Source organism: Chamaea fasciata, unplaced genomic scaffold (assembly GCF_029207755.1).
Source record: "Chamaea fasciata isolate MVZ Bird 193981 ecotype frontalis unplaced genomic scaffold, bChaFas1.0.hap1 SCAF_3, whole genome shotgun sequence".
NCBI lineage: Eukaryota > Metazoa > Chordata > Aves > Passeriformes > Sylviidae > Chamaea > Chamaea fasciata.
Genome location: NW_027094088.1, coordinates 69,871,291 through 69,899,288, shown reverse-complemented (window position 1 = coordinate 69,899,288; position 27,998 = coordinate 69,871,291). Strand labels below are relative to the sequence as shown.

General features: G+C 39.9%; 1 protein-coding gene across 2 annotated transcripts in view; it reads right to left on the bottom strand.

Annotated features, from left to right (window-relative positions):
- The window catches only part of PDSS2 (decaprenyl diphosphate synthase subunit 2), a 111,852-nt gene extending 85,011 nt beyond the window's left edge, over positions 1-26,841 (bottom strand). For both annotated transcript variants that reach the window (XM_066179463.1, XM_066179464.1), the window contains exon 1: positions 26,427-26,841. In XM_066179463.1, the coding sequence (XP_066035560.1) occupies positions 26,427-26,653 (227 nt within the window). In that variant the 5' untranslated portion in view covers positions 26,654-26,841. The remainder of the gene's footprint in view (positions 1-26,426) is intronic.
- Between the last annotated feature and the right edge of the window lie 1,157 nt (positions 26,842-27,998).

The window sequence follows — 27,998 nt, the reverse complement described above, 5'->3', positions numbered from 1 at the left end:
GCCCTACAGTTATGCCAATCAATTGCTATGTGCAGATCCAGCACCACTGCTTTGGAGGCTCCTGTTAAAAACCCACCAAAATTCTACTGCCAGCAAAACATGCTCAAGGTCTTGTGTGTTGGTTTTATGTGGAGAATGGGGGTTTTGAATAGGTTAGTTTTTCATTTAAGCAATGGATAGACTGATCCTTCTGTCTCCTAGGCCAAGGGCAAAATACTCTGTATTACTAGATGTACTGTACACTGCTATGTCAGCTGCAAAGCACAACAGAAATTTTTCCTGATGTAAAAAACAATGAGCAGAATTTGGATAAAAAAATATTATTTGAAGTATCGATGAATACAACAGAGAGGCAAAAGATCAATTAGAATTTAAACTGACCACTTCTGTAAAGGATAATAAAAAATGTTTTTATAAATACATTTATAGTAAAAGAAGGGGCAAGGAAAACTTCCGTTTTTTTTACTGGATACAGTGGGGAGTGTAGTTATCAAGGATGAGGAAAAGGCTCAGTACATAACACCTTCTTTGCCTCAGTTTTCAACAGTAAACCAGGTCATCCTCAGGAAACTGGTTTCCTGAGCTAGTATATGGGGATGGAGAACAGAATAGCCACCCCTGTAATCCAGGAGGAAGCAGTTAGTAATCCAGGAGGAAGCAGTTAGTAATCTGCTGAGCCATTTGGATGCTCACAAGTCTATGGGACCAGATGGGATCCATCCTAGGGTTATGAAGGAGATGGTGGAAGAGCTTGCCAAGCTGCTCTCCATGTTTTATCACCAGTTCTGGCTCACTGGGGAGGTCCTAGATGACTGGAAGCTGTCCAGCGTGATGTCCATCCACAACAAGGGCCAGAAGGAGGATCTGGGAAAACTACAGTCCTGTCAGCCTGATCTCAGTGCCCAGCAAGATTCTGGGACATATCCTCTTGTGTGATAAAACAGACAGGACAGCTGTGGGATCAGGCCCAGCCAGTGTGGATTTAGGAGGGGCAGGTCCTGCCTGACCAACCTGATCTCCTTTTATGACCAGGTGACCCTCTGGTGGATGAGAGTTAGGCTGTGGATGTTGTTCACCTGGACTTCAGCAAGGCCCTTGACACTGTCTCCCACAGCATGCTCCTGGAAAAGTTGGCAGTCCATGGCTTGGACAGGAGCACTCTGCTGGGTAAAGAAGTGACAGAACAGCCGAGCCCAGAGAGTGCTGGGAATGGTGCTGCATCCAGCTGGTGGCCAGTTACCAGTGGTGTCCCCCAGGGATCTGTGTTGGGCCCTCTCTTGTTTAACATCTCTACTGACGATCTGGATGAGGGGATCAAGTGTATCATCAGTAAAGCTGCCAATGACACCAAGCTGCTGGATAGGAGGGCTCAGCACAGGGACCTGGACAGGCTGGGTAGATGGGCCAAATTCGACAACATGAGATTCAACAGGACCAAGCGCCAGGTCCTGCACTTTGGCCACAAGAACACCCTGCAGCACTACAGGCTGGGGACAGAGTGGCTGGACACGGGCCAGGCAGAAAGGGACCTCAGCATGTTGAGATGCTGAAGCGTGTCCAAAGAAGGGCGACAAGGCTGGTGGAAAGATCTGGAGCACAAGTCCTGTGAGGAGCAGCTGAGGGAGCTTGGGTTTGTTGAACCTGGAGAAAAGGAGGTTTCAGGGGTGACCTTATCACTCTCTACCACCACCTGAAAGGAGGGTGTAGCCAGGTGGTGTTGGTCTCTTCTCCCAGGCAACCAGTGACAAGATAAGAGGACACAGTCTTAAGCTGTGCCAGGGGAGGTTTAGGCTAGACATTAGGAAGAAGTTCTTCACAGAAAGAGTGATTTGGCATTGGAATGGGCTGCCCAAGGAGGTGATGGAGTCACTGTCCCTGGAGGTATTTCAAAGACTGGATGTGGCACTCAGTGCCATGGTCTAGCTCACATGGGGATATTCATAGCTTGGACTCAATCTCAAAGGTATTTTCCAACCTAGCTGATTCTGTTATTCTGTGAATGGGCTTACATTGCTTTTTCTTCAGCTAGAGACCCTACATAAGTCTCAAGACATGTTGAAAATATTTTCAAGAAAAGCTGTTTCAGATGAAAACAGAAGGCTGTTTTTTTTGAGTTAAAAGGAAAAAAAACTGCAACAAAACTACAAGTGTTCTGTAGTTCAGACTTCCCCTACATTTTTACAGAAACCTATTTCTTCAGAGTAAAACTGGTTATTTTCCAGACCGAAACTATGTTTTCAGAGCAAAGTCAAGGAACAGGAGAACATGGATGGGATTCTGGGCATAATCTTAAAAAGAAAAAAAAAACACCAAAACCTACTGTTTTTTCACTGTAAAGCTAGAATGTTTTTCTGAATCTTTTCAATTATTCCCCAGGGATGCTGTACACATAGCAAGTGTATCATTAAATCATCCTTATCACATTATGAAATATTTCTTATGTCCAGAGATACAAAGAATTTTCAAATAATTCATGGCTAACTTGCTAACATAGTTTTGAAGTCCAGTTACCAGTGAAGACTTTCTTTCCTCACTTTTCACTTTGTCATGTCTGCATGAAAAGCTATGGTATAAATCCATTTCCATTTGAAAACAGTTTACTTGGTGTATTTATTCCTAGCTACAAAAACTAGACTGAAGTGTTGGAGATTTTGAACCACACTCAAAGGCATAAACACACTGAGACTACCTGGCACATACCACCATTAGCTAAGCTGAGTTATTTGCAAGTGTGGGGTTGAAAGCTTCACACAAGGAATTTTTTAATAACTTGTGAAACCAAATTTCATGCTAGCTACATGTCATTTTGCAAATTTAGAATGTAGCAGTATAATTCTTAGTCTCGTTATGTTACACATTAATTGAAACAAGGTAGTGAATTTCCTGCTTTTCAGCTACACTGGTGAAAAAATGAACTTCAAAAATTTGCATGAACTTCTGGATGGAACTTGACAGCATATCAACTGGTATCTCAAGCTGCAATGACCTCCCACTGGGGAACACACAGTAAGGAAAGCACATACCATGAAAAAAAGAAAAAAAAAGGATATTTTGAAAATGAAAGTTCCAGACGTGCATTGCCACAGCAACTACCTCAGCATACAAACTGAGAGCTTATTTCTTAAGCCTATCTAGAGTACTTTCAGAGCAAATTAGCAAATCTATGAATTTACAGAGCACAGGAAAAAATAGATGTCTCAAAACTGGATATTTCTGTGTTCTAAACTTTAAACCTTGAGTACTGAATCCCCAATTCAGTGACCTTACTTGGAGTCAGTGAAGGAAACAGACTTATGAATTGAAATAACTTTCATAATGGCTAATAAAATTACACAAGTTTAAAGACATAGATATGATATTTAAGATGTAATTCACCCAATACCACAAAGGCAAACAAAACTTGAGAACTTCACTTTAGACACTAGTGTAAGTTTTGACCCTGCACATTTAAAATTCAGCTTCATTTTCGCACAATGTCAAAAAGGGAAAAAGGCAAAAAAAACCCCAGTGCTGTTGATACAAAATTACTGATCTCTTTATATTTTGGGGATTGTTCCTAAAACTAAGTTACTGAAGCCTCTGCACAACACCAAGCAGATGTTTAGTGCTGAACTTCAGTTTAAATTTCTAGCAGGTGACTACCACTGCTGCAACAAGCACTTTTGGTTTGTCCTCCTTTGTTCTACCCCCAGTTCCTTGCTTCCTCACTAATAGCACAGGATGTAAACACAAAAGCAAGTTACAAAGAATTAAAAAGTTATAACTCAGCCAAGCTGTGGTTCCCGTCCACTTTTAGCCTGAGGCAAACCTAGGCTAATTAGACTCAGGTTAACCTGCAATGAGAAAAGGTCAAGCTACATTGCATTATTTTGCATTTGCTTTGGGCTACGTGAATGCACATTATTCAGTGTTCACAGCTCATCTTATGAGCAGTAACCTCACTGCACACCCTTTACAAACAATTCTGGTTTTAAGACTCAATCCTATGTGTTGAGATAAAATACAGTTACAGTACACTACCACTGGCAATACAGTGGCCAGAACCTGATAATTTAGCATGCAGTTTTGCTTTCCTGGTCCTTAAAAAAACCCAACTAAACAAAAAACAAAAACAAAAACAAAAAAAACCAACCAAAAAAAAAAAAAAAACAACAACAACAACAAAACCCCCAAAAACCCCAAAAAAACCAAACACAAACCAAAAATAAAAACAAACAAAAAAACCCCAACATTATTGTGCAGCTAAATACACATTAAACCATGGAAGGAATAAACAGAATTTTCACTGTAAGCACCACTGGGAGACCATTTAACATCTGCCCACCTCTTCTCATGTACGATTTAAATTTACTTTGTTGTTGAATTGGTAAAAAAATGACACTGTTTTCGTAAGTGTAGATTATCATTTCAAGTGAGATACTCCTACAACCTGCACCCAAATGAACACTGAAATTAATTTCATGACAGCTTGGAAAGTTCCACTTACTTAAAGAGAATGGACTTTTTCCATTAAAGCATCCTTCAACTCTACCAGATTCAAATGTCCATTTTATAAATATTTTATTCTATATGAATCCACATGTGTCTTTGGAGGTCACAAGATAAGCTCAGTAGTGCACAACCAGGAAAAATCTCCTCTGCTCCTTGTCAGAGGTCTTCGTTTTTCATTTTGGAAAGCTGTTGCAGAAACCTTTTGAATAATATGCAACTGTTGAACAGCAGAAGGTGCTACTGAAGAAAAAAGAAGAAAGAATGGGAGGAGAGAAAAAAAAGTGTCTTAAGGGAGTTGGTTGTGTCCAAAAGAGGAATCTCTTTTTACAAAAATGCATCAAAACACCATCCCATCAGGTCACAGCTCTGTATACAGGATCTCTTCAAGGGTTCTAGAGAAAGTAAGAGGAAATGAGAGTGGCTCAATTTACATTTTAACTAGGAATCCACACAGGGAAAGCCCCCTGTCTCTCTGGCTCCAGGGCTTTCTTGACTCCTGCCCACAGAGAAATCTTCCACTTTTATCAGTTGGTGCTTCTCTCTTTGGCTGAGTGAAAGCTCTGTGTCAAGAGAATGGCCCTACGCTAGAAAAACAATCTCAGTTTTAGAACATTCACTACTAGCAGGATTCCTGCAGACATGAATAGCGTTAAAATAACAATTAAATATATATATATGAAAAGATAATAAAAAAGGCATTTCACCTAGTTAGTTCTTTCTTTTACAAGAAAAGACAAAGAGCAGAATAAAGACACAAGCTAGGAGATGAAACCAAAACCCTGAACTCAATCCAGGTACTCTCTTTCACAGCTATGAATGGAAGAATAATTCTTTTTTGTCAAATTATCTTACCAGAGTTGAAGAGAAAAATCTTTTATCTCCCTCTATGCTCTTGCTTTGGAAGAAAAGTATCAAAATATTGACTAAGTTGCTACAAAAGGAACCTACTGCATGGACTTTTTTAAAATATCACTTCATTCATTACAATCCAAGCACAGCACAGAACAAGTAATGACTATACATGTATAGCTCACTTACAGAACTAATTATTGGTCCTAATAATGTCTAGAGCAACCCTCTGAAATTCTCACAGTTTGCCCAGTAGGTTCATCCCTTAATAACTGACATGATGTGACAGACATTCAGCACAACACATGAGGATTTGACTCCACCATTCCCATCGTGAACACTAACTCGCTGTTGCACTCTTGCAGGCTGCACTGAAAACCTTCCCCACCTTGTCATTGTGAAGGACCAACTACATCACCTAAGACAGAGGAAAACTCTTCTAATCAAGGATCAACTTTGGCTTCTGCTTTTATACTAACCTCGCTGTTCAGTCTGCACACATTCATAGGCAAATTCCTTTCAAAGGAAATCATTCAAATTAGAGGAGAACTTGGGCCAAAAGTACATCTGTTTTCATTACAAGAACTTGCCTAATGGAATTATTCTCTTCTCCACAAACCCTAGGAAATTAATTGAGAGAGCTTATATACACACATAAAGCTAAAGAACAGTAAAGAATAGTACACATATCCTTAAACAGTGCAACACCTTCTGCTAATCACAAACTGCTTTACTGATCTGAAACCATTTATGATTTCTACTTAGATCTATTAACAACAAATAAATACTGATTTCTTTTAGACTTTTAAAATATTTAAAGGACTTTTCTTTCTATAATGAAGCAGAACAGATGTCACATACAACAACCTACTGTTTGAGACTGTTTTTTATCTTTGTATGCTCTTTAAACACCAATAATAGTCTAAACAAAGATGGAATCAAAACAAACAGGACACAAGTGACAATGAGAGTCAGCATTATCCTGCAGATTAAAATACAGAGTCACAAGAAATGGACTGGTGCTTCCATGTGGAAACATCACTCCTGCTCTCTGCTTTTCAAATGTGAAGAATGACGAAGAGCCCAATGGCAACATTCCTGTAATTTCTCCATTTAGCATCAGCACCATTTCTACACATCCTTGCTTTGTGATAATGCTCAATCTATGTCAGTTCACTTTCACATTTTATCATGCTTTATTCTATATTAAAAAAAAATGGGCAAAATAAAAATGCATAGCATTCCTCAGAGAACTCAAAGCCAGGAGCATACTACTTCAATATGCATTATGTACAAAGACTGCACGTACAATACAGCTAAGATTTCTATTTGTTTACTTTCCTCTAGTGGCTTGCAGGAGCAATAATTCACTTCAGAACTTCATTTTTAGTCTGGTCCAAGCAAAAGAACTGCTGCAGAATTGCAAAATTCTTAGAATTATGAAACATAATACTAGGTTAATCAGGCCAGAGAAGCATAGTTTTTCAATAACATACACATGTAGTTCTACTCTCGCTTTTTTCTTTCTTCTAAACAAGCAAAAGCTTACTTCAGAAGGAAATTCTTACAAAGTAAGGCCTTTCCCTCTCCCTGGTCTTGCTACCTTTCTGGCTTTCATCATCAGAACATCCTCATGAGTAAAGATACTCTTTCAGTGCTGAAACCACTTTACTAACCCAGCTTCTGTTATGCAGGTCTTGGTATCCCTTCTGTGGTGGTGCATATATCTGGGGAAAAAAATGTACTCTCTTTTTTTAAGATAAAGATTAAGAGAATCCCTCAATTCAAGTTCTCTCAAGACCAACCCTGTATGCCTGACTTATGTCTGATCTCAACTTCTATAGCAACAGAGTCTTCAATGGACTTCGGGTATTTCCCTCCCACATCCACTTCCCTACACTGATCCAAAAGGATCCACTCAAACAAACAAAGTGACTACTGAACTTAAGATTCAGCAGTGATGCCTGTAGACCTGAAACACTGTCAGCATGCGTCATTCATCTCCCTCCTGCATAGCTCCTCAAAAAGGCAACCCCAGAACTTACATAGCACAGGATGCTATGGTTCTTTCTGCACCATGTAGTTCCCTATGCTCATTAGAAAGGCTGGCCACAGCAACAAGCTCTGATACAAACATTTACATAGTAAAAATGTAACTCCTGACAGACATGTAAACACACAGGCTGAAGTTTTTGTTCCCAAGTCCGTAATATTCCAAAACTCTACATGATTCATTTTCTACGTACAACAGATACCTACCAGAAAAGTCCTTAGGCCCAAAGGGACCTGCCTCTCTGGTGAGACCAGTCCTGGAAAACATTCCGCCAACATACGACTTCCATTCCAAAGGGCTTCAGCGTGCAAGAAAGCACGGCAAGCAGCCACAGCTTTCCCCCTGCAGCCTTTCACACACGCTGAACCCCAAACGGCAGGCACACGGAAGATTAAGAATAGACACCTTAGCTTGGTGTTTTGCAGAAAGTCAACATAGAAAGATCAGATTCGATTCGTGGCAGCCAGTGCTGCCGGCGTGACACACAACAAGACCCTAAACCAGCTGGCGCTCCAGAGGAACTGCAGGCTTTGTGCCCAGGAGTATCACATTACAATAGTCAGGAGAAAAGTGATGAATAGATAAGTAATTGAGGTCAGGTCAGCCTCTGACAAGGGAGAGTTTTCTGTCAGCGAGAGGCAAGAGAAAAGACTCTTTGTGAATGCTAAGCTCCCGTAGAGCAGATGGGGACGCTCCTGACAAAGCCACATGCCAAGCACACGGCAACTTTGTAGGGCTTAACAATTTTACAGATACCATCACCATTATCACCTCCATCTTACCCACATTTGGTTTCATCTTACACTCCCTCTTTCCCAAAACCTCAACTTTGATTCTTCTTGGTTGTTATTTATATCTTATCCTTTCATGTATATCATTTGCCTACTGCCAACACACACATCTACAGTCAGCTTGCCTACTGGTCTGTAGTGAAAAGAATTCCCTTCTAGCACCAGAAACCTAGCAGGGGAGCTGCAGATTTACATCTTTATTTCTGTTATGCACCTTCACACAAATGCCGATGGAAGGAATAAGAGAAAAACATTTAGGGTCCATCACTCCTCTCTGAAGAGACAGCTTTCAAAAAGCAAGCACAGCCAAAGAGCCAGTCATCCCAAAAATGCTTCCTAATGGATGTGTGTTTTTACATGGCTGATGTTTCTTCCAAGAAGTGCAAAGAAAGAAAGCCTGGTTAAGCCACCTGCTCCTGCAGAAGCAGAAAACAAAATGTGTGGAGAAACCTCATGACACGGTGTATTCCCACCAAACCTAATGCCGCTCACAAGCTGAAAACGAATTGACACATACATTGTTATGTAACTCAACATGACAAAGAAACAGTATTTCTTCAGGTTTTGTTGGAGGTAACACTTTCTTCTTTTCTTACCAAACACTGCAAACTGTCACTCAGATTTCTGTTCCTCTGCTCTTCCTGCCTGTTCCAGTAGTAATCCTGCAGATGGCACTGGGGACTAAGAAATTTCTTTCATATTTTTTTTGTCGGAGGTCTTTTACTCTGTATTCATTTCTTGTTCATTGAATTGTACCATAGAACTCATCTTTTAAGCATCTTGATTACTTCAAATCAATAAAAATTACCCTGTCCTCCTGCTGCACCTTTAAGATTTCTTCGGAAATTTCCAAAAAAACCCCATTTTATTCACCAAATATTAGGCATCTGTAATAGACTGAATAACAAATAAACTCACATAGCAGACTTTAAACTTAGGATAGTGCACTGTTGCTCCTTGAGATATCCAGAAGATTAATTAATTCAAATTTCATCTGTTATGCTTTCTATGAAACTATTCCTATAAAATTTAAAATTCACAGTTCCCATAATCATCTGTGGCTTGATTATCTCACAGGATGCGGCAGACTCATCTGAATTGGAAAGATACTTTCCTTCTTGCTCAGTGCACCTTTTTTAGCTAGACAGATGGTACAGCAGTTTCAGAGCAGAAAGTTAAGTATCTGACAAACAGCTGGAAGACTTTAAGCATCCCACTTACCCTGTCTGGGAGGGCAGCCATTCCCATCTCAGTTTATTGGAGATTCTTGAGACAAGGTATTTAAAAAAGAGCATTGAAATGTGTTCAGTTCCTAAGGCAAATTAAATTTCAGAAAACATATACAGGTGACTGACTGTGACCTCAGAAATCCTTAAAAACAAAATAGATTTGTAATCTTCTCTTTTTATGGCCAAGACAAAACCAGTTGCTAAAATATTCAAGGCATACTTGGCACCTATTCACCTCACAAGGCTAGACAGCCTGTGAAAGACAAACACATCCTTTCCTACACTGATCTATCTCTACATTAACACAAAATAATCATGAAATAGAGAAGGATTACTCCTGGCAGATGCCAAGAGTTGAGCTCCCCTACTGTCTCAATCATCGAGTGAGGGGGTGAACAGAGAAAATCTAGACAGAAACCTGAGTTCATTATTTAGAAGTTCTCCTCATTGACTGTTTGCAGAACTACATTCACAGACGAAACCAATGTGTAGTAACTGCAAAGAGGGACAACTACAGTATGCAAGGCCATTCATCCATATTTTGGAATTAAGCAGAGAAACAGAAAACTGTATAAGCTTTTTTCATTTCAGCTAAAAGAGAAACTAGTAGAGAGTTGGAGGAACCTCAGGTAGTGCTACAGAGTTTAGAAGCTCAGCAGCTACTTCAGATGCCGAGACAAGAGTGTCCTTACAAACTGCCAACACAAAGGGACGTAGCCACTTCTCCAGAACAAGGCAGCCTCGCTAGGGAGCCTAAATACGCACTGAGTGTGCACAATAAACCGCCTCCACAGGGAATTAGATCAAACAAAAAACACACACAAAATGAAGAAAACACCTATTTTTTTTTTCCTTCTGGGTTAGGGAGTTACAGTAGTTCACAGAAAGGTCAGACCAACAACACACATGGCCAAAGCACCGGAGGGACAGGCAAGAGCAGGGAAGAAAAGAGCATCACCTCTCCCTTCCAGCAAAAGGCCAGCAGACTAACTCAGCTGCTTGTGAAACCACAATCCAAGACCTCTCTGGCCAACTCAGCTTCTTGCACTCAACAGAATGAGCCTTAAGCCTCTTGTTAAAACTATCCTACTGCATCACATAAGAGACAACCAAAACAAAAAGATCTCTTGCATGCTTTCTAAGCAGTATTTCCAGAAAGATTTTCAGTTAATAAAACTATTTGTCTACAAGTTTCTCCTGAATCATTAAAAAAAAGCTCACAAAACTATTAATCGTGTTCTTGTAGATGCAAAGATTTTTTTTTCTTCCCGAAAGAGGCAATTAAAATTCAAACAACAATAATACAGCAATAATGAATATATCTTATGTCTTAATCCTATACAGAACAAATTATCTTGATACTAAACTGAGAAAAGAAAAAAATTGGTTTATTTCTGAACTTTAATGTTTATATGGGTCATCGGCACACTGATAGACACAATGGCCTGACACAAACAACATTTTCCATAACAATCCTCCATTTCAGTACAGCTTTCATTGGTTGTTCACAAGAATCACATTTATTTATGCTTTTCTTGCTCTCTCCCATTTCTCCTCTTCCACAGAGTTCTTTTGAACCAGAAGACTGATAAGCAAGAAAGTAATAACTAAGGCAAAAATAAAAAGGAATAAAACTTATCAGAGCCCACTATAACCAAGAACTTCTCTGGCCAAAGGAAAAGCTTTGCAAAAGTTTTAAGTGAAAGAATTGTTACATGAGCCAATACAAGATTTCAGATGAAGTATTAAATCCCTCAGCAAATCACGGGTCTAAAATTGAAATTGCTTCACTACAAAATAGAAAGCCAATACATTAAATATTTTTTAAGTCCCAACCAACTAGGAAAGCACTACCAATTCCTGCATAAAAGTGTATATGCAACATATTAATGCTTGGTCATTTGCACGTTCAGACACTACCAGGACTTTTGCATTTTTAGTTAAAAGATTCCTCTTCCCTATCGTTCTTCTAGCATATTACTCATATTCCTTTTGAATTAAAAAAGTTACATTGCATTCCTTTATGTATCATATGTTCTCTGAAGATTAGTATGAAAAACACTTAGTATTTCCAGCTTTACTTGACAGGTACATGCTGATGCTGAAGAAAGGCTGTCAGACTGCATATGCAATTCAGACATGCACTGCAAGACAAATTAAGTTCATGAACTGCTGTCCATAAGGGGAGCTGCTTCTCCACTGAACTACACCTTTCTGCTGTTTTCAATTTAAAGTTATGAAAAGAGCATATATGGTTCTTAGCTTTCAAAAGCACTATACAGCCAAAAACCTCTTGGAACCACTGGAATGCTCTGGATGCAAACTGGAATTGTTTCATGCATCTTTAACAAGCTCACTGTGAGGAGCCCTCAGTGTGCACACACTCCACCCTGACTCCTCTTCAATCTGACTTCTGTAACATACACCTCTTCCTTTTCCTTCTGAAATGTGTGGGTTTCTTAGCCTCCTTGACTCCTTCCTCTGTCATTAACTGTCTCTCTAATAATTTAGTGGTAACACTCCAATTCCCCATTCGCTAGGAAATCTGTCAGGAGGCTTTTCCTTTGCTTGAAAACCTACCTTGCCCCTGGCTTGGCACATTTCATCCAAACTGCCTGATGTTCTTTTTGCCATTATCAAGCAATCAACTGAATCAACTTTTGCCAAAATTGAGCATCAAACTTCTTTCCCAGGGGACCTTATGCTTTTTTTCTTAGTCCGTGCAATATATTTCAGGTGTTGATTGAAAGCAATATCATTAACAGCAAAATAGATAACTGTCACTTTAAAAAAAAAAAAAACTAACACAAAAAACCCCAACCAAACAAAAATAAAACCAAGCACCTTTTCAACACTTTCATCAGCAAACAGAAGTCTGCATCTAGTGCATTCAGACTATTTGCCTCAGGCAAGCAAGACCTCTGCACGGTATGCCATCATTATTTTGTGCTTTAAAAACCATCAGTGGGGCATGCATCCTTAAAATAGCATAGAATATTGTTACCTGGAGATTACCTTCTGCCTCAGTCTGAAAATGTGTTAGGACCACTTGTGCATGAAGCAAACAAACAAAAAAAAAATCAGGTTGGATGCAACTTTCTTTACATATGAAATAAACAAATACTTTTTTTCTTCTTCCAATATCATAAGATGCCAATAAAAAGTTCCCATTTACTTAGCATTGACTTTGAACATCTCCATAAATAATGTTTCCACTGTTTTACACCCCAAACTGCATTTATATTAGTAACCTAGTAATATTGAGTTTGCAACAGCTGAAACAATCTTGTATCATTTGTAGTGAAAAAAAAAAAGCATTTTCCAAGTTAACTATCAGTAGTGTTTGAACAGAGGAATTCGCAATAGCAGGTAGTAAAAATGTAAAAAAAACACCAAATCACCAAAACATCACAACAAAACTGAAGTTCATCAGTTGTACAACACCATGGTTAAGTTCCAATCACATGCAATTACCCACATTTAAGTTTATCATGAGCTTTCAGTTAATATTTCAGCTCTTGCACCCTGGGAAGCAGAGGCTCCAAGCTAGGACACTGACTTTTTTTGGTGGACTTCCACAACACACCTACTGGGAAGCAGAACGTGGACACGTGGTCTGATTTCAAGGTATCTGGGGCATTATGCTCCTGCCATGTTCTGAGTCCACACCCCTGTGTGGTGCTGTGCACATCAGGTTGCCACAATTTGCCCAGGAAAAAGACTTGCCAACAGCCACACAGGCAGAATGAAGAACGCAGCCTGGGCCTCTCCTGTGAGCAGCCAGCACCTGAACCATGGAATGCTGGGAGAGCACACCAAGTTCAACAACTGAACTCATCTAGCTTAGCATCCCACTTTCAAAAAATACACAAAATGAAAATTTATGATAAAATTTTAATTACAGGATAATTTTGCTCTCTCCCACTGGCTGCAGGCATTGAAATCTGGTATTCTGGAAGATTATTAGGAAACTAAAAAAACTTTCATATTAAAAACAGTATGAAGATGGGGATCTTAAAAGAGACTCTTTTAGTGATATCTCTCCCATAAGATACTGTAAGAATGTTCTCACAAAAAAGTCTTTGCTAGAGGCAATTTCTCCTCCCTCTTGTTCTTCAACTAGTCTCCCAAAAAATTCTTTCAAGTAATTAACACAATTAAAAGCACAATGACGAAAGCTAACTTAAAAAAAAAAAAAGAAAAAAGAAAAAAAAAGGTTTAACGGCTGAACTCTTTACCCTACTTTATTTTGTGAATGTATCTTTTATTGTAACTTAAGACACTACAAAATAAATTGCAGCTTGGCTACAACAGTCACACATGGGAAAACACAATTTAGGTTTGTTATCCCCCCTTTTTCATAAATCAGTCCCGGGCTCAGTTTAAACACATGCCAAATATGACCTAAATGTATCACATCTTCAACAAGTAATCATACACGAGAAGAAGAAAATAAGCATTGGTTCAACCCCTGCAGCCCACAAGCCAACGATTAGGTTACCTTCTTGTAATTGTATCTAGTTATATACATACATGAGAAATAGTTGAAGCAGTGGGAACACGGACTGAGATCAGGATATGAAACTAACACCAATAAACCTGGCTCTGTATTTTGTACATTTTCTACAGAACTTCGTACATCCAGTTATCAGTGCCTCGTTTGGTTTTACATTAAATTTCTGTGGTCCTAAATAACTTCAGAAAGCAATGTATTTCAATGGGTCCTAATCTTTCTTTTCCACAGCAGACAGGAAAATATGTTTCTGGTGATATCTTCTAACTGTCCAAGCTGATCCCTGAAATGCTGGACACAAACCAGAAATCAAGAGCAAAACAGCAGACTTGTTCAGCAGAGCCTATTAGAGAATTACGCAGCGAATATTATCCGTCTCCACTGCTAACATAGTAAAAGGTCCTTAAGGAGCAGCTTAACTCACCTGTAACTTAATTTAAAATTTAAAGATTTAAAGCCTAAAGTAATTAATTAAAATAATTTAGATCTCTTGTGAAATAATAATTCATCATTCACAGGAGAAGAATTTCAAATTCTTCACATCAACAAATGATGATGTTTTTGAGGTAATCTAATGCAAAATTTAATTTTTAAATAAAATTACATCAGATATGGAAACACAATAAGCTACCCACACCATAACAAGCCTGCAGGCTTCTGCCTTTTGTGTCTCAGTAGCAAAAATAAATAAATATTCAACATTTTGTGAATTCATAAAAATAAAAGGGAAATTTAAAGCTAAAAGACAGCCACCTCACTCTTTCTTTAATTCTGTCTAGAGCTAGATAGCTCTGAAATGTTTATTGAGCACACAAATGAGGAAAGAGGTTTCCATTCTTGATATGGAAGTTTAAAAAACAACCCCGAATTACTCATAATAAAGCTAAGGCTAAACATGTATAAGGTCTGAGTATCTCCTGTCTTTAATAGTACACATTTGAAATTATAAAACAGATAAAACTTGCGCATCACCCCCTGAAGGGGAGGGTTTTTTTGGTTGGTTGGGGCTTTTTAAACCATACAACTACACTCTCCCAGATTTTAGCAACACCTTCACAGGTTTCATGTTTACAGTTTCCATAGCATGGCAACATTAATTTCAAGAAAAAACCAACAAAACCATCACATATGTAGATTTAAAGTATTAACTTTTCTTCAAATTTCTTCAACATATTTTCTTGTTTCCCTAATGCTGACATTTATAAGGGCTTGTATCTGTTTGTCTCCAGATTGAACACATGGGGAACAAATTTTGAGAGCAAAGATACTATACAACATCAGAGATTTTTGCTTTTGAATATCTTTGGGGGGAAAAAAAAAGATTGAAAATCGTTTCATGAGGATTAATGGCAGTAGTTGGTAAGTGTTTCAGTTATTCATGAGCTTAAACAGGTTTTCTTCACAGTGTCAGGACAATGGTTCTTCCTGTCAGTAACACTCACTGTTCTGGTTCCTTGTCTACCACTCCTTTTACTATAGCCAGTGAAAATCAGGACAAAGGCTTAAATGGCAGATTTCCTAAGGCAAACCGGCATGTACACGCTTCCCAAACTGCTCAGTAAGACTTGTTTACCCAGCGCTCCATCACATGAGAACATGAAAACACCTTTTAATATTTAATACCTACACGCACACCAAGGTAATCTGAAGCTCTGGTACCACCCAAGGACAATATATTAATCCAGACTTGATATTTCTAGGAAGTAAATCACCTAGCAATTATAACAGAAGAAGGAAAGAGAACAATTATTGTCATGGAGACACCTCAACTCCGAGTTGCAATGCATGTTTACATCTTAGCAGCTACCTGAAAAAGATTTTTTTCTAAATTAAGTAGGAGGAAGATGGCATACATGAAACAACACTGGGGATTGAGGATGAGACCTGTGAAAATTAGAAACCAAAGCCCTCGAATGAAAACAAATTCAAAGGAGCCAACTGCAGAACATCTGTGCAGGCAGAGCAAGACAGCCCATCCCGTTTCTGCATCCATGCTTTGAATGTGACACAGAGCTATGCTGCCAACCACCTGCATTCACAGAGTTATGGACATACACTGAGCTGCTTCCTTAAGAGAATAAGCCTGGCTCAGCCCCAAGGAGCAGCTCCTCCAGGCTTGGATCACCATGCACATGCAAGGAAGTGGAGGGATGAGGGATGCACATTCTCCCACTGTGAATCTCACTGCTGCTCTGGGAAGCATCGGAACATTATGCTGCAGGATGGAATCCACCAACAATGCTATGTTTTCATTAATTAGAATAAAACCCCAACCTCTTGAAGCTTCATTCATGATTTTTGGCTACTAAAATTTTATCATTCCCTGACAAGCCCTGGTAAAAGACTCAGAGAGATTCAGGGGAACTCTTAAAGTCTTAGAAGTAGAAAAGAAATCAAGAAGGTGAATTTTCGGTTGGTGTTTTATTTGAAAATAAATTCAAACCAGGAAAAATTAACTTCAGCCCTCTCAAACTGTCACAGGAATGAGGATGACAAAAAAAAGTATAAACTCACACATCCCCTCAAACAAACACTGCGTATTAGGACATAAACTCCAGCCCTGCTCCCCCACAAAAATCCACAGGCAGAAATGTGATCCCAAGTGATTCACAAACAAACAAATAGGGCCATGTTTCTGTTGCTATAACATAACACACAGTATTTTTTTTTCCTCTGATGTAATTTTTACAACATTATTTTGGAATCTGACTATTTTAAAACTTTGTTGCTACGACACGTTATAGTCATTACATGGATTCATTTCCTACTTTCCAACTGGCAAGACTACTTGTTTCAGTTTTATGAAGTTATATCATGGACAAAAGACACATAAAATATACTGTAAATTCTAATAGTAGAAACTCCTTTAATGCCTTCCACTCCTTGAACAAATGTGTATTGGAAGGAGGGCTTCCCCCCACAATCACTCTAAAGGTCTCCATACTTCCAGTTTTCTCAAGTTTTCTGAGCCTTATTTCTGAAAATGGTCTTTTCACATTATCACTCCTACTGAGAGATGACATCTGATTTCCTTCAGAGCCTGTCAATGACTCCCATATTACCTAAACTTACAAATAATCAGAAAGTGACATGTTCTTCCAGTGGACAATAAAACATGGAATACAAATCCTCCCTGGTATTTCTGGTTTTAACAACTGGGGATGAAGAACAGATGTTGAGTTAGCCCATTAATGCTTCAGCTTCACTTCCATGAGGCAACACAGGTTTGGGGAAGACTTGTTTTTTCTGTAGATTAATTTTTGATTACTGAAATATAGTCATACCAGACAGATCATATTCAGAAGCCAACTTCTAAAGGAAAACCAAATATGAACCTCATAACGTAGCATTAACATCACCAACATCCTTTTAAAATGTGCATAAGTATACCTTCATATTCACAAACCACATTAAATAGAAAGCATTTGGGAGTCAGAGACTGGAAGATCACTGGGGTAAAAACCTTACCCTCTTATAACAAGCATGAACATCAGATGCACTGATATATCAAAGCAACCTTTAGTTTCTAGCTTATGAAAATATATGAATTTCCATAATAGAAAAACACAGTGGCTCTGCCATATTCAATCTCAAAGTTCAACACTAACAGGAAAAAAACCCACCCGCTAACAAACATATGCTAGCACAGTCATTTTTCAAGTGTGCAAAGGAGGCAATTTTTCCACTTGTGGCTTTGCTTGTGTATTTGGCCTAACAATTTTAATTTAGCTCTTAACAAGTTGAACTTTCTATTAAGGCTGATTAAAAGCAGCCTTACCAAATCCGCTAATTATGGTGCTTCTACTACTGGCTAATCATTCATATGCCAACCAGCCACAAAGAGTGTTGGCACAGACCATTTACCCACAAATTGCCTTAACCTGGACTATGGATTTGCAGGATGAGTCTACACAAGCACACCCTGCTACAAACCCAGTCCTACTTTATGACTGAAACACAGAACCTTTCTTTCTATTTTTTTTTTTTAAGGTGCAATAGGTAAGCTATTTCCAGGAGCAATGGCAGCATATAGATGTATCGACCCTTTGATTATGATTATTTCATGGAGAGTGCTGAACAGGCAGTTAATGAAAAAGATAGCTGCATACAATTAACTTTGCACCATGAGTGTGAAGATCTAGAAAAGAAATAATGGGAGCTTATATAGGCAGAATGATTTTTTTCTTTAAAGAACTCAGATTCTATAAACTAATTAATTTTACATGTTTAGTGGCAGCTATCAGGTCAATCAATTCACACTTACAGGATCATTTAGCCAACAAATAATCAAAAATAATTTCCACTTGATCTTGAAGAAATAAAGGCAGTACTTTTTGAAACAAAATGGAGATAAAGACTAAAGGGTTTGCCTGTTCATTTTTTTAACTAGAAAAATAAACCTGAATCAGTGGTGCCAAGGTGTATGACTTCCTTCCTTACCAGGGAAAAAGGAGGGGAACAAAACAAACTAGACGTAACTAAGTATAAACTTTCATTTTGTTAAGAAACAGAATTCCTTTATGACTTTCTTTGTTTTTCCCCAAAATGGAAGAGCTGCCATAGACCAGAACCAAGTAGTGGTATTTTGAAGAAAGGAATTGGGGGAACGAGAAAGGAAATGGGAACAACCATCACTTGTAATTTACGTGGAAAAGAAATGAGAAAGATGAATACAAAAGCTGGAGCTCCTGATGTTTCTTCAGGAATAGCTGAGGATTGAAGAAAAGATGACTATGGTTCACCTGAAGAACCACCAGCAGGCTGAAAAGGTCCTAGAGTTTCTCAGTAAAATGAAGAATTGAGGCAAATTTCTAAGCCTTATCTATCATTATAAGTAAAATCTAGGTGGTTCACAGCATGTTTTTGATAAAAGCTCATTACATAATAAGTCTCAACAGTTTTCCTATATGATCAGTTTTTCTTTCCTTAAATGAAATCCTTTCCTACAGAAACAGAGAAGAGAAAAAAAAATCAAGTTAAAGTGATTGTCAATGTCAGACAATTGGCAGGGGCAATTCAAGGACAGCAAAGCAGCTGCTACAGATTTTAAACTTATTTTTTGTAATAGATCCGATTTTTAAATTCACAGTGTTCCTTTATAGTCTGTCAGGTTTGTCTCTAGCAGGAGTTCCTTTAGGGCAAGCACTGCAGACAGTCTGCCTACCCTGAGGGAAACTAAGACCCTCAGATGTGGGGTAAAGGAAAGATATTAATAATTTAAGACAGTGGCCTGCCACACCTAGGACAAAGCAATAGTGTTAGTATGGAAACATCTACTTCCTGAGCTTGCATTTGTCCTCCCTGAACTTGTGTTTCCTCAACAGATTTACAAAGTGCTGCAGAGGATACAGTGTTATCCATGTTTTTTTGAGGAGCTCTGAAAACGCTCATGGTTAATGGTACCTCCTGCCACTGCCAGGACCTCCAAAACAAGGAGAGAAGTCATCTGGGAGGCTGCACACCAGGGAAGAACACTATTTGTAAGCTACAAAACACAGATCTCAGAGAGAGAAAATGCCCTGGGTAGAGTACTTTTTCCATTATTCCTGTAAGGTAAAGAGGTTAACTTACCACTGCCAAATAGAAGATTCACTGAGTGAAAACCACTTCCTGTAACCCAAATATTAATTTGGATTACTTTTTGACATTGGTTCTCATTTTCATTTTATAGAAAGGCATATTTGGCAACTCTCTTCAGTGTTACAGAAGGAATTATTTTGAAACTATTTCCACTCATTCAGTACTCTTTTCCAGCACTGAGCAAACATTGACCTAACAGTCATTCGCTAGTACATTAAACTTGGTATTCAATATTCACAAGCATTATAAATCAATTGTACTTGAAAGCAGGAAAGAACAGATGTGAACTTTAAAAATTACCTTCATTTTATATTGGACATTATATATTCAGTTTCTTTGTCACATGCTTGAGAACCCAAGTTTAATAACTCCCACAGTCTTTCATTCAATCAGACCAAGTTGTACTGGAAATTCTGCTGAAACCTTCAGACTCCCTATGCAAAATACCAGAAATTATCAATATCACAACAGGATATTATTTTTCACTGTAAACAATTCCATCAGATAATCCCAAACATAATCACCACCTACTGAGTAGACTTTGTTTACAAAGACCACCCTACATGCTGAAATAATACATCCTTCATAAGCACAGAAACCTGGATTCAACACAGATATTTAAATGAGAATCACTGCAAAACCCCCAATTATTCAAGAGAATTTAATCTGCAGCCTAGCATTTATATCTTCATACTGCAGATTTCCTACTCAATCCTACTTTGCCTATAGTGGCAAAATAGTCAGCAAAACTAAGTGTTGTAATGTACAATTAAACATTCTTTACATCATTTTTTTCCACACAAACACTATGAATGATTGACAAGAGAAGAACTCAGCACCACTACAGCTGAAAACCTGACAACTGCTACCTTGACTTCTTGAGCTAGGATTTACTAATAAAATGGCGGTGTGTCTGGATAGATAGATAGACAGACAGACAGACACACACACACATGACTGGCTAATATGCTTTACCTTTCCAGAATGAGATTACCACTGCCAAACCCAAAGTGCAATGTTTAAAAGAACAACAAAAAAAGATCCCTTAAACATGAACTATGAACGTGAAGCCCAAGTGCACAAATACTGATGCAACTCTCATCTACTGACAGCTCTTCAAAAGAGCAGCAACAACTGACAGATATGAGCATTTAAGTATTTGAGTGTAATATTTATTGTTGGTGGAGAAAACTAATTAAAAACATGCACTAGTGAAAGTAATGCAGGATGAGAAATAAAACACAACATTTGGAAGACAGAACAAAGAGCACATATCTATTCCTCCCATTCTACCTGATTACAGCATAAAGGAAGAGTGGGACCTACAAAAAATGGATTCTCTCTTCCTCTTAACTGTACAAGACAGCACTAAGTGGTGGCTGACTGAGAAGCATACTGAAGGCCACAGGAACAAGGAATAATATGGAAGTAATCAGAAAGAAATTTCAGTTCATATATGAACCTGCAATGGTTTCATTTCTTTCATGTTTTTTTTACCTTCCAAAGTTAACTTTACCACAATAGTTCTTCATGAGTTCATTCAGCCAAAGTACACAATAAACTGGTTCTGGTGTCTAAGAAAGGTTTACCTGATGGTGAGTATGGTAACAGAAAACCCTAGGGAGTATCAACATTTCTAAGTCATGTAACATGATGAAGGTTTTTCAAGTCTATCCCAACTGACTGGGAGATACTCACAAAAACTAACTTAGCTAAGAGGTGCCAGCATTCCTTGAAAGACAAACATTTCTTGATGGGGTGAGTCAAACCAAAAATTTAACTCTGGTGCTTCAATCAGCTAGAACGCTCATGAAAAAAACCTTTGTTTCCATCAGCTACACACAATGCATCAGGAAATAGTCTTCCTGGACCAAGTCAGACTTCCTACAACCACCAGTATATTTTGTAAATAGTATCAAACATACTGAGCAGGAAAAATATTTCTGCATTTCTAACATCACCACCAGTATTTTTCACAGAAGTATCCTGAATGCCAGCTGTGCTGGTCAGTGCTTCCAGGAAGTCAAACAGATTTCTGAAGTGAACACAGGAAACGACACTGCTGCCATATCATAGCTAGCTTCACAGGCATTCTGACCACAATTATAAAAATCACATCTCTCTACTGCAAAAATACTTTTTACAAAGTGTTATAGCAGGCTGAAAATAGAATAAAATGTAGTGAAAGCCAATGTGTTTTAACTTCTAATCTGGCAATTGCAGGAGGAGGACTTCATGACCTCACAACCGTTATAGATTAAGCAACTAGGTAACACTTAAGTAGTAGAAGCACAGCTTTGGCCAGACCTTCTGCTTATCACATATCAGTGTCCAGCTGCCTGCTGTTTTTAGAGAAAGGTACCTCATTAACCACTGTCAAGTAAATAGATGCTATCATTTTTCTGGCTCAGAAAATAAAAAATTAATTAACATTTGAAACAAGTTGCTAAAAAGCTACTTGCAGTCACTCACAGCACCTTCAATTTAAAAAAAAAAAAAAAGAAAAAAGAAAAGGACGATTTTAAGGTCACCATTCTGTTAAAACAAAATACAAATTGGCAATAACAACTCCAGCAACAACAAGCTGGAACAAATGCCTCTGTCTCTGCTGAAATTGGTCACCTGCATAGGAAGGCAGATGCATGCAACACCTGGAGTTACAAGATGTGTTACCGAACTAAGCTCTCTCAAGCCGATAAACAGAACTATCGGGAAGCCAATGTTATCAGACATTTTAAACAAAAAGCATGTCATCTTGAAAGTGCTCTGGATCACATTCTTGGGCCTTAAAATGTCTAGAGACCTACACCGAGCAGGCTGCAACAGAACAAAGCCTGGTCTAGCCAGTCTTTTTATTTCTGTAATAATCCAAGAAAACTGTAACCATGTCTACTTAAGCATTTATCACCAACAAACAATTCTGACAGAACTAAAATATAATCATTCCTCCCGCAGGCTAATGAGAGAATGGCTGGAGCTAAATGGTATCCCATAATAATTTTACGTGTATGAAGTGTTCCATTTCATTCAGTGATATTATAAAAGTGATGCATTGGCCATAACATTTACTGTTTACAATCTGCAGCAGGCTATACCCTTCTCAAGGGAGATTAAGTAATCAAGTAAATGTTATTCACACTATGTATTTGAGAAAAATAGATCACTGTGCCAATTACAGACTCTTTCCTATACTAAGAAGCATGTATGCTAGCCTAGAAAGGAGATAGGAAAGAGAAAAGACAGGAGATTTGTTTGCTTCTCAAATGAAAAGGAGGTCATACAATCATGCATTGAAAAAGTTTTGCTTTAGTCCAACAAAGCCTGAAGAGAAAAAAACCCCAAGAAACGCTAGTTTTGAGTACCTGCTGAAAACGCTTCATTATAGCAAATCTTAAATCTCTGAAAAACCATACAGTGACTCACAGGACTACAAAAAGAATAATCCAGAAATAGTCAGATTGCAATTTTGTTTCCAGAGTATCCATTAGAGGCAAACTTTTAAAATGATAGCATTTCTGTTAATATTGCTTATACACCATTTTCCACTGAAAGATCACAGTGATCGATACAGGCTGCAATGAATGAAGTGCAACATCTCCAGAAAACAGATGCTACATTATTCATTTCACAGATAAGTAAATGCAAGTATGAAAAATTAAGTGACTTGCTCTAGTCAGAGAGCCAAAAGCACAGCTGTGAATCTAATCCAGATACCCCAGCTTCCAATGATCCATTAACCACTAGACATTAGCCTTTCCTAAATGAAATGTAACCTTTTCCTCACATTTTGCCTTCCTTCTAACAAGTCTGGCAAAGCTAGTACAGAGGCTGCTCACTTCACATGGATGACTTTTAAGAAACCAAAACCTTAGAAATAAAACAGAATTTAATAAAATATAAACTCAACTATATAAACTCAACTTTACCACACGGATTACAGAACTCCCAAATACGTCAATTTAGGGCTCAGTTACCCATCTCTGCCCGCCCTAGAGGAGGGTCAGGATTAGCTCTCAAATTTAAAGCTGCTGGCCAGGCACAAGGCTGGTAGGAGGTATCAGGGTCACACATCATCCCAGAAGAACACCTGCTGCAGTCCTGATTCACGGCAGGCACTTACACCCAGGAGCTGCCAGCGCTGCATCCAAACGAGCAAGAAATGGATGGGATCATCAGGGAAACGTGTACTGGCCCAACAGCTGTTTCTCCACATGTCCTGTCTCACATGCACAGATACCTTTCAGCTGCCATCTTCAAGGCTCTCAGCACAGGTACTGCACTGCAAAGCTTGGCAAAACGTTAAGAACACTCATCAACACTCTGGTTACACTAAAGGCTTTCAGTGTGGTGGCAATTATGTCCTATGCTGTCTCAGAACCTGTTCCATGCAGACAAGCATTGGTAGAGAACCCTCTGCTTTAAGAACTCCCTCATGTTCTCAGGAAGACTTCAAAAGCTAGCAAAGCCTTTAGGCAGGAAGGGAGGGTAGACACAGAACCACTGATGACAAAATGCCACCAGTCAATGAAGGTTTCAGAAAACTGTTTAGACCTGACAGCAAGCAATCAATTTGATTGTCAGCACTTATAACCTCAAAAACAAATTAGTAGAAACTTGAGAAACAGCACATGCAACTAATCCATTTTACAGCACATATTTTTCAGTTGTTTCCACAAATACAAACATCTCCTTTAATGCTGGAGTACTTCTCAGATATATATAGCATTTACTCACTCAGAGTCTCAAAGATTAGAGTTTCAGGACATATCAATCACTTAAGCATTTAAAAAAAATCACAAAATAAAATATTTTAGATACCCAGACTTTAAAACACTTGTCTGAACACTCAACAGGAAACCTTTGTTGCTTTTTAAGAATGAGTAATGAGACAGATTTAAAAGTATTCAAAGAAAATCCTAGTATTGAAAAATCACAACCTGTTTCCTAAATTGCTATGCGAAGTCAGGGCATAGATCTCAGACCCAAAAATGAAATCACTCACATTTACATTGAAACGTACAACACTTAAAATTCAGAAATAAATTATCAAGATTATTGAGAAAGAACAGGCTCAAGTTTCACCTTATCACAATATCACACCATAAAACAAGGTGAGCAAGGTACAATTTGTGCCTTACTGTGGGTGTACTAAAACCTGTCAGCAGGATATTAACTCTTCTTATAACACAAAGGTCAAGGTCATTGAAAATCCCTCGGCAACAAAGCCCTTGGAAACACCAGGGAAACCAAGTAAGAAGATCCAAAGTAAGGGCACAGGGTTTCAGTTTTATGTGAGTAAATACCTTTTCTTTCCAGCACAGCACATCAATTTAGTAGTGCACTCTGAAACATATATGAATTTTAAAAATGAATGTATTGAGTCCTGCTGAGCCTGGGCACGACTATACTCCGACTGGTGTTCCACAAGCCACAGGCTTACAGAATTAAGCCTGAAGCAGACCACTTAAAATAATAAAAAACCCCAACAAATCCTTACATCACAGCTCCACCACAGAATTTCCAACCATGCCCCAAAATACTGCACTTAAATTTAATCCACAAACAAACCAGCAACTACCACACATTGGAGAGGCACTCTAAAGTTCCACTTTGGCACTGCAGGTCCCTGTGACACTTCTGTGACTACAGTGCAAACTTAAGAGCCCAAATATATTGTGCTTTGCTCCTCCTATTCCCTCCATTCCATCGACTGACCTTATAAAGACAGAAGAGCATTTTCTTCTCATCCCTCCTCTTTATCATAATATCACAATCTTCAGTTATAAAAAGTTCAGCAAAATCCCCTCCACCACCATTTTCTAAAATCAGGTATTTTCCATTTTTATTAACAACTTAATTTGTTTCTTCCAGGAAAGTCTACTTAAGCCAATGTCTAAATCCCCCTTCCTGAAAATCATGTTTCTTTAAAGGAGTTGTTTGTCCCCTGTACTCATTTTGTTCACTCAAGACAACCAGATTTTGAGACGGAGAGCTAAAAAAATCTTATTTTAATATCATTGCAACACTGTGGATTTGCCAAGGACCACTAAAGAGCTACAATTTCCGTTACTTAAAAGAAAAGCTGAACATCCACTTTAACCAAATGCTCATTTTTGTCTTACACCTGTTAAAAAATACTGTGCATACTAAACTTGGATTCTATTAATGTTGTTATAGCTGCAGTTATAGCAAACATAGAACTAGCAAACAAAAACCACAACCAAAACACTCAAATCCACAACCAAAAGTCTTCGGAAAACTGCACTTTTATTTTATTCGTTCATTTTGGTAAGCGTCTGGAGTTTTATTTTATAAAAAACTCACTGCCAATCAGTTCTTGTTTCACAGTCAAAGAAAACCCCGCTCAGCAACCCCAATTTCTGCTTATTGGCAGGAATGCGAGACTTCCATTAGTTTGCCTTAAGAATGAAAGAGTGGATAAAAAGCTTAGCAACCCTAAAATTCTCAACAACACACAAAAACTGGCAGCTCCCAGCTGGATATTCCAAAACACTCGGTAACAAAACACACAATTCCGAGCAGTGTCATTTCGAGCTTTTAAACTGTGTAGCCTCTCTGCTTTTTTTCCTTGTTTTCTTTGCAGTATAGTTCTTAACTATAAAAGAACGCGTAACTACTAGCGAGGCAGCCGCACTTTCCAAGGGAATTTTTTCCCCCCCCCCGCACCGCACGGGGGAAGCGCCGCACGTGGCATCGCAAGGAAAGCAACTTCCGAATGACAGCGGATAACCGCAGGGAAAACCTGTTGCGGCGAGGGAACCAGGATCCCGGAGCGGAGGCGAAACCTCCGGCCCCCGGGGCAGCCTTTCTCTCTGGGCACGGAGGCCGAAACTTCCCGGGAGCGCTGCCAAGGCTGCCGAGGGCTGCGGGGGAAAGCCGCCGTGCCCCCCAGCGCTTACCGGGCGGTGTCGAGCAGCGGGTGCTTGGTGCCCACCAGCTTGCGGACCTGCATGGCGATGTTGCTGAGCTCGTCGCTCAGCAGGCACCGCAGGCTCATGAAGGACGTCGGGTAGCCCACGATCTTCTCGGCCTCCGACACCACCTGGCTCCAGGGCGGGCCGCCCGAGGACACGCACCGCAGCCCGCCGGCCCCGCGGACCCCGCGCCGCAGCACGGCGCCCCACATGCCGCCTCCCCGGGGACGCTCCGCTCTCCCGCTACGAGCCCCGGCGGGGTCCCGCACGCCGAGCGGTGGCGGACGAGTCCCGCTGCCGGAGGAACGCCCCGGCTGTGCCCCGGCCGGCCCTGCCCGTGCCCCGCGTCTCTGCCGGCGGCGGTGGCCGGAGCGGGCTCATTGTGCCCTGGGGGCGGCCATCTTGGGCGTCGCAAAGCGCGCCGCGCCGTAAAGCGAGGCGGCGAGGGGGGGGCTGAAGACGGTGCCGGGGTGCCGCAGGCGGCGGGCGCTGCCCGGTCCCCTCCGCCCTCGGGACTCGCCGGGCAAAGCGCCGCCGCTTCTGTCCCCACTCTGTACTTGTTGCCTTCCAGAGCCATGGCGGAGGGTCCTGCTGGAGGGGGAACGCTCCCCGCGCCTGGTCCGGGCTCCCGGCTGGCTGGGGGTGCCCCAGAGAACGGGATGTGCTCTGTCAGGGGCCCAGCTAAAGTGTTCGGCCTGTAGTCTTTAGCTACACAGTCACGATTTCTGTGCAGTTTTTTCGCTGTTAGGATGGTCAGGCATTGGAACAGGTTGCCCAGGGAGGTGGTGGACGTGTTCAGGAGGCACCTGGATCTGGCGCTGGGTGATGTGGTTTAGGGGCGACAGTGCTGGTCTGACGCTCGGACTGGCGACTGATGTTCTGACCTTGACGGTCTTTTCCAACCCTGATGATCCTGTACATCTATAATTGCAGCGTACGGGCGTTCTGTTTTACCTCTTCCCGGAGTTGTCCGGGGCACGGCATCACCAGCCCTTCTTTACTGCATGCTTTGCCCTGGACCGTAGCTGTATTGTATGATGCTCTGCTGTGAGCCAGCTGAGGGGGTTAGGAACTGCCTCCTTCTGAGCTGAGGAGGTACTGACAACCAAACAGCGAACATCAAAAGAGACAGCTAATTTTGAGTGCCCAAGTGAAGACTTCAGGATCCCAGAATTCTACAATGTGGTCTTGCTGTATATCATGTAGTCTTTCCTTAATTCTGAGCACAGCCATCACCGATGCCTCTTTGCAGGTACCTGCCCCCAAAACTTCTGTGAATTCAGAGAACAGAATTAACAGAGGAGAAAAACACTGGCCATCTTCAGAAATTGGGTTTAAGTGATTTCCTCACACCCACAGATACTTCAGCAAGAATATGATCTGTTCTGTTTTTACAATCACTGACATCCATTCCTTCTATATTTTCAAGGCTTTGTTCCAACAAATGAGGCTAAGTTTTGAGGAGAAGTCTGTCCTATTGACTACATTCATGTTGAAAATGAGGGTGTTACATTTCTTCTCTTTGGAAATACAAGATACAGGTGACTTTATTTTGTT